The sequence below is a fragment of the Gymnoscopelus braueri genome (assembly GCF_963280865.1).
Source record: "Gymnoscopelus braueri genome assembly, chromosome: 6".
Taxonomy (NCBI): domain Eukaryota; kingdom Metazoa; phylum Chordata; class Actinopteri; order Myctophiformes; family Myctophidae; genus Gymnoscopelus; species Gymnoscopelus braueri.
The window spans coordinates 30,192,066-30,199,565 of NC_137607.1; the positions used below are offsets into that span (position 1 = coordinate 30,192,066).

A 7,500-nucleotide genomic window follows, 5' to 3' on the forward strand; every position below is an offset into this window, starting at 1 on the left:
GACTCACTTCCTCTGGTTATCTGTGAGTGTGATGCCCTGAGCAGACACTTTGAAGTGGACCACGGTGGAGGTGGGCGGTGGGTCCATGGACAGAGTCATACTGGCTGCCTTCTGCACCGCCTGGTGGCCCGTCAGAGACTCCAGCTCCACAGAACCCAGGTACCACACGTTACAGGCTACGCACACACACACACACACACGCACACGCACACGCACACGCACACACACACACACACACACACACACACACACACACACACACACACACACACACACACAGGAAGAGACAGGAAGAGACAGGAAGATGGAGTATGTTAAACATGCAAATTAAGTTACAGCATGAGTAATTGGCAGCGTGAATCTAATCCATGTCAATCAAAATGTATTCCACACTCCATCACAGACACACATCCGGCCATAACACATCACCTACACATGTATAAAGACACACATGCACACACATGCACGCATGCACGCGCACACACACACACACACACACACACACACACACACAGACACAGACACAGACACAGACACAGACACAGACACGCACAGACACACACACAGACACAGACACGCGCACGCGCACACACACACACACACACACACACACACACACACACACACACACACACACACACACACACACACACACACACACCACCATTGGATCAAATAAATAGTGTAATCATCTATCACCTGCTCCCTGCTTGAGAAGCTCAGCTGCTGAGTTGGAGGCTGTCTGTGGTGATGAGTCATTCATCTCCTCTAGAGGGTCTGAGAGTGCACACACACACACACACACACACACACACACACACACACACACACACACACACACACACACACACACACACACACACACACACACAAAGGCAGTTTATTCACATCTGACAAAGTTCTGAGCACACACAATCTTTATTACAAATGCAATAACATATCACTTCCACACACATGCATGTGCACACACGCACGCACGTACGCACGCACGCTCGCACGCACGCACGCACGCACGCATACGCGCAAACACTCACACACACACACACACTTGAATTATTGTATTTGGATCTGCACAAAAAGCGCAATACATGAGCGATCCAAACACTGATCAGAAGGTTATTATACGGTCAAACCAAATACAACTGCTGCACATGCTTATTAACTCACAAAGGAAAAAAGATAACACATTGATGACATACTACTATAATTTGACAAATGTTTTTTGCCCATGATAGCTGAGACAGAACAGTATTTAACCAACTTTTTTGCATTTGTCTTTTGCAATCCTCCCAATTGCAGGCCACGGAGCACAAGTTTGTGAACGTGGCTCAGACTCCCAAACACACACACACACACACACACACACACACACACGCACACGCACACGCACACGCACACGCACACGCACACGCACACGCACACGCACACACACACACACACACACACACACACACACACACACACACATACCTCTGTTGGGGAGGATGAGTTTGCAGGGCAGTGCCAGGGGGGTGATGGAATGCTGACACACCAGCGCAGTGAGACTTCCTGTCAGAAACCAGGAAGAGGAAATGGAATATTTAACCACTTAAAGCCTATACTTCATTGACCAGTGTCCCCCAGGGGTCTATACTTTGTCCTCTCCTTTTGTTTTTGTTTTTTAATTTATTTTTTAAATCTCTTCACAGAAAATGGGGCTGCTAGAGCTCATGTGATTATGAGCCACTCACCCCAGTGCACACCAGAAGAACCAGAACACCTCATTCTGTAGAGTTCTGTCATGTTAGCTGCACCTCTCAGTACTGACCAGTAGAGGGAGGAATATACCATACATTTCATCAAACTTTTACTATTACCTTAACTAGAGTTCACATTCTATTTATGACAATATTCAATGTGCTCTTTCATGTAAATTGTTTTTGCCATATTTTGTATGTATTTCTAATTAAGTTAAACTGCATTTTGAATAAATAAAGTTTCACTTGACCTATATAATGTTACGTTTTCCCAAACTGACAATGAATCTTAATTAAATCACTTCATGCGGTTATATTGTTAAGAAAAGAGGATATAGCTTTTGTGCCCTCCTTCAATATTTGGACATCATTCTGTCGAAAAATATTCGATCCCTCAAAGAAATTGATTTTCTTTAAGGGACCCTTAGGTCAGTGTGTTGGAGTTCTGGGTATAACACTCAGAGATGTAAGGACCAAGCGTGGTCAGATACATTGCTTCTGAGTTGCCGTTGAAGCGTGGCTTCGGCCACACTGCGTAAATGGAAAGCATAGGGTTGAATAACACGCGGAAGGGGCTAACAGCAACAATCATTTTTTCTCCCATTTACAGAACAGAGCAGGAATTGTGAGGAGAGAGAAGGTGAATGAAAAAAATACAAAATAAACAAAAACAAATGATTGAAGATGACAGACGTTAACTGCATCCCTGGAGTGCTGAAAAAAGTTGAAGCCAGCTCAGCTTTTTTTTTTTGTAACGCGTTAAACCGTGTCAGTTTACAGTTTGTAGCTTCCTGTCTCTGGTTTCCATTTGAAATTACTAGTTACTTATTAGTAGCCTGTTGCTTTGTTAGTAGCCTGTTGCCTTGTCGCCGCTAGTGTGAACGGAGCATGTAAGGACAAGGACAGACTTAGAGTTGGCGAGACACTGTAGTAGGACACAATACAGGTCTTTGGACACGGTGAATGAATGAAGCACGATGACTCACCAAAGTATGGCTCATTGGGACAGCCCTTCAGTCGCACGCCTTTCTGCGTGCACTCAATCAGGAAGTGTCTCACCAACTCATTGGACAGGTCTCCCACTGCAGGGACACAGATAGGCACAAAATGGCACATAACTAATACAATACAATACAATACAATACAATACAATACAACACATTTATTTTCTGTCTAAAACATGGGTATATATTTAAATGTAGATGTAACGCGGCATAGTTTTGTATGCAGTGTTTTGAACTGTGTCACTGGTGGAGAGATGCTTTGTGAGATCTGCTATTTAGGCCTATTTTCGAAAATGTTGACAATGTTGGGAACATTTTCACCTAAAATGACATGCCCAAAATAGGGACGCAAAGGTGAAAGTGGTGAAGTCTTATACACTTATCTAACAATTGACAAAAAGTGTTGCTCGTTGGGGTATTCATTATTGATTTACTCTTTTACTTAATGTTTTATTAAGTTTAACCAAAGGAGGAACTTGCATATAGGTACATAAGCAAATAGACTGTATTAAAATACAGTCTAATAGACTGTATTAAAATACAGTCTATTTCCGTATGTACTTATATGCAAGTTCCATCACTTCCATTCTTTTAAATGTATCCTCACATGCACAAGTGGAAATGTTTATATATGTCATAGTAATTACATTGTAAAGTGAGCCTCTGCTACAAAAAAAGATTCTTTACAATTAAAATGGTTTCTTGCTTTCTTGCATTAAAATGCACTGTGTTTTCTCAATCTCGCAGGGAAATCTAATTAGGAATGAAAAAAATACAACATAAACATAGCCAACAGAGGGCTGCAATTCGATTTGATTTACTGGTGCTCATCAAAATCTGTATAAGGCTTCTTTATGTACTCAAATGCATATATTATGCTATATATGCTAAACAAATTGTTTAACAACATTAACTCTGTTGTCCCTATATTTTGGGCTATTTTGTTTGTTCAAAATTGCACAATTAAACTTTTTTTTTTTTTCAAAAATAGCATATTCAAGCTTGGCTATTTTCACTATTTGTTGCACAACGAAGTATATAGGGCTATAAGTGGTTAAGTAGATTCCCTGGCTTGTAGTCACAGCCTGGCAATATTGTAATTTGTCGCAGTCGCCCTTTTGGTTTCCAATCTAGGCATTCAATCTGATGAAGATGCAGAACATCAGATGATTGCAAGGACAGACCATCAGCAGTAGTCTGGACCTGCAGCACCAGCGTTGAAAATCACTGTATACCATTTTGGGATGCATTTTCTCTCCACTTCTTACCAGTGGTGTAAAGTAACTAAGTACATTTACTCAAGTACTGTACTTAAGTAAAATTTTGAGGTATTTTTACTTTCCAATTTTCAGTACTCTACTTCTACTCCACTACATCTCAGAGGCAAACGTCGTACTTTTACTCCACTGCAATTATTGAGTTACTAGTTACTTTGTAGATTTTGATTATTATTATAAAACATGCATTAACCACTTCAGCCCTATATACATTTCGTCCATTCGAAAATAGCCGATCTACATGCTCACAATGCGTCGCATCGCGACGCATTGTGAGCTTGTAGATCTGCTATTTTCAAAAGATTTCTATACATTTGAAAACGTGAAATCGGACATTCTGCACAATGAGTACTTTTACTTTTGGTACTTTATGTACATGTTCCGGAACTTTTACTTGTAACAGAGTATTTCTATATTTCAGTATTGATACTTTTACTCGAGTAAGTACTTTTTCCATCACTGATTTCTCTCCACTTCTTACAGTGCAGTACAGTACCTACCCTTCTTACTCTGCTGCAGGACGGACGGAGGAGGCGTGGCTACCTTCATGGCCAGTCCATAGGCTCCACGGAACGAGTGACTGTCTCTGACGACGAAGGATCCCGGCTCTTTGTCCTTAAGCACCGCGATGGCTGCAGGGCGACAGACGGGCGACAAGGAAAGGGAGGTTAGGCCAAGTCGGAGCCGTCCGGGTTTCACACAATACTGTATATGGGAGGAAAACTGCCACGCTCGAGCGCTCGTTATCTGCCTGGCGGCGGCGGCGGCTGCTGCGAGGCACTCCCCGTCCAAGTCCAATATTTACCTTGGTCTCTGGAGATGTCTGGCTTGTACCAGAACTTGGAGGTGTCCTGAACAAACTTCACAGTGTCCTGCTTACTGCCCGACAAGTCTGTAATACACAGATAAAAGCTCCCTGTTAGACGTCAGCCGCTCTGTTCTGTGTGCCACAGAGCAATATAGCAGAGAGAGAGAGAGAGAGAGGGAGAGAGATAAAAGAAGAGTAAACAAGAGGAATTGGACTGGATTAGACGAAGCTGAGAGAGAGAGAGAGAGAGAGAGAGAGAGAGAGAGAGAGAGAGAGAGAGAGAGGGAGAGAGAGAGAGAGAGAGAGAGAGAGAGAGAGAGAGAGAGAGAGAGAGGGAGAGAGAGAGAGCCTCAACATCAGTCCATGGATTGTAGAGTGGGGACATTTTAACGTTTAAGCACTTTCAAACTTTGGCGTCCCTATTTTGTCCATGTTATTACAGGCGAAAATGTTCACAAATGTTAAAAAATGTTTCATAGATTTTCAAACTTTTCAAAACATTTCACAAATGTTCCAAAATGTCAACACATCGCAATTGTTGCAAATTGCAGATGTACAAGCTCACAATGCGTAGGTCTGATAATTGCAAAAGACAAAGCATACAGGGGCTTTAAGTGGAAAAACCATTCGGCATGGTACACTCACCTGCTAACGGGTGACGGGGCCCCGCCGAGCCCTCTCAGGGGGTCCGGTAGGTTCATGGAGGACGAGAAGGGGTTGCTGAGACTGCTGCCACTACGAGGGCTGGAGAACCCACTGAGGGACGGGGAGCGGGACCCCAGGTCTCCCCCCTCCGTCCCTCCTCGCCTCTTCTCCGGGAGCAGGGGAGCCGGGGAGCCCCTGTCTCCCAGCCCAAACCCCAGGCCCAGGCCCAGCCCCAGGCCACCGAGTCCCTCCACCGCCTCCAGTAAGCTGTGATCCAGCAGCGCGCCGTTACCCATCAGCAGCAGCGCGGACAGCTCTGCGTCTTCGACAGCCCCCCCGCGGCTGCCCCCCGACCCCCCCAGGCCTTTCGGGGGCCCCTGAGGCGAGCTGTGGGCCTTGGGGCTGTTGAGGGACAGAGGTGGGGAAGGGTGGGGGTGGAAGGGCGGGCTCAGGGAGTGGGCCATCCTGTCCTGCCATACCGGAGGAGGGGTCGAGCTGTGTAGGGAATTATATGGGGAGAGAGAGTTATAGGGGTACGATGTGTGTGTGTGTGTGTGTGTGTGTGTGTGTGTGTGTGTGTGTGTGTGTGTGTGTGTGTGTGTGTGTGTGCGTGTGCGTGTGTGTGTGTGTGTGTGTTTGATGCTTGATGCCTTTTCAGATGTCACAGCTAATACACCAGATGTTGTTGTTGTTGAGGACAGTAGAGAAGTGACCATTTTGGAAGTGACATGTACATTTGATCACAGCCTGGAAGAGGCATTCCTTACCGAGGTGCTTAAGTACCAACGTCTTAAGGATGCTATTATGCAGCTTGGTTACATATTTGGAAGCCTCGGAAATGTCCATAAATCAGTTGTGAGAGGCCTGCAGATTGCAGGAATGCCCAAGCCAAGCTTAAGTATCATTCATAGTCGGACGTAAGGATACGTAACCAGCGCCAGCGCTCCTTGCGTTGTCGTTTTTGTCTCCCCCTCCGTCACTTACGGCTCCAGGATTTCCGTCCGTGCGATCAACATTCACCGTCAGGCCGACGTACGTTCGTTTGTACGTTGCCTGTAGTACCAGTGGAAACCGTTGGCAGTATATCAGGGAAAAAAAGTTTTCCTTGGGCACTCTTTCTCCACAAAAAGACCCACGTTGGTGGTGGAAGTACTTGAGTAAATGTACTTAATTACTGTGACAAAATGAACCCAGCCAGCCATTCCCTAAACACACACAAATAATATAGCACAGTGCAGTATGGGTCGAAACTCACGTTTTGTAGACAACCATTGTTTTTGTCTAGTTTGTGGACTAGTTTGTGTCTTTTATTGCGTTGTTTTGGCGTCCATTTTAGCGCTGTTGCCAGGTTTTGTGAGAGAAATAAGCAACCAGGTCTATGAAAACAAGCCCAAAATAATCGACTAGGCCACATCACATGAAAATAGCAGATCTACAATATCTATTTGAGAATCACTGGTTTAAATAATAATTGGCCCAAATAAGCAACTACACTTTAGAAACAAGCCCAAATAAAACCGCAACCACCAATGTTTGTTTACAAGTAACTTTACAGAAAAATAAGCCCAAAGTCGCTTATAATAAGCGGACATGGCAACACTTTTCACAACATTTAAAACCTCGCAGCTGCCATCTAGTGGATTAATAGGTGTACGACGCCCAACGTTATAATTCCTACGGATTTAACGTCAGCGACTATGCATGCGTCTGTAAAGAACGGACGGAATCCCTCACCCCCTGACGCACGTTTTAGACCCATCTAGGGACTATGAACGGGCCTTAAGGCATTGGCAAAATTCTGTTCAATGTCTGTGATAATTGGCAGTCGCCATATATGGAGGAGGCGATGCTTCCTGTACCCGTGATCTGTATTCTGAAATACTTGTCGTTGAGTTTTTCCAAGTTTGTGCATCTACTATTGTTTGTGTTCAAGAATTTCTTGTTAAAATGTGAACACAAATAAAGATGTTAAACGTGTGTGTGTGTGTGTGTGTGTGTGTGTGTGTGTGTGTGTGTGTGTGTGTGTGTGT

At 44.4% G+C, this 7,500-nt stretch overlaps 1 protein-coding gene across 1 annotated transcript in view; it reads right to left on the minus strand.

Annotated features, from left to right (window-relative positions):
- Positions 1-7,500, minus strand: part of tns3.2 (tensin 3, tandem duplicate 2) — a 20,242-nt gene that overhangs the window by 2,009 nt on the left and 10,733 nt on the right. The window contains exons 3-10 of the mRNA XM_080430517.1: positions 5,471-5,965; positions 5,391-5,401; positions 4,823-4,909; positions 4,518-4,649; positions 2,723-2,818; positions 1,471-1,548; positions 700-777; positions 8-176 (exon numbers count right to left, since the gene is read on the minus strand). Of these exons, the coding sequence (XP_080286643.1) occupies positions 8-176; positions 700-777; positions 1,471-1,548; positions 2,723-2,818; positions 4,518-4,649; positions 4,823-4,909; positions 5,391-5,401; positions 5,471-5,965 (1,146 nt within the window). The remainder of the gene's footprint in view (positions 1-7; positions 177-699; positions 778-1,470; positions 1,549-2,722; positions 2,819-4,517; positions 4,650-4,822; positions 4,910-5,390; positions 5,402-5,470; positions 5,966-7,500) is intronic.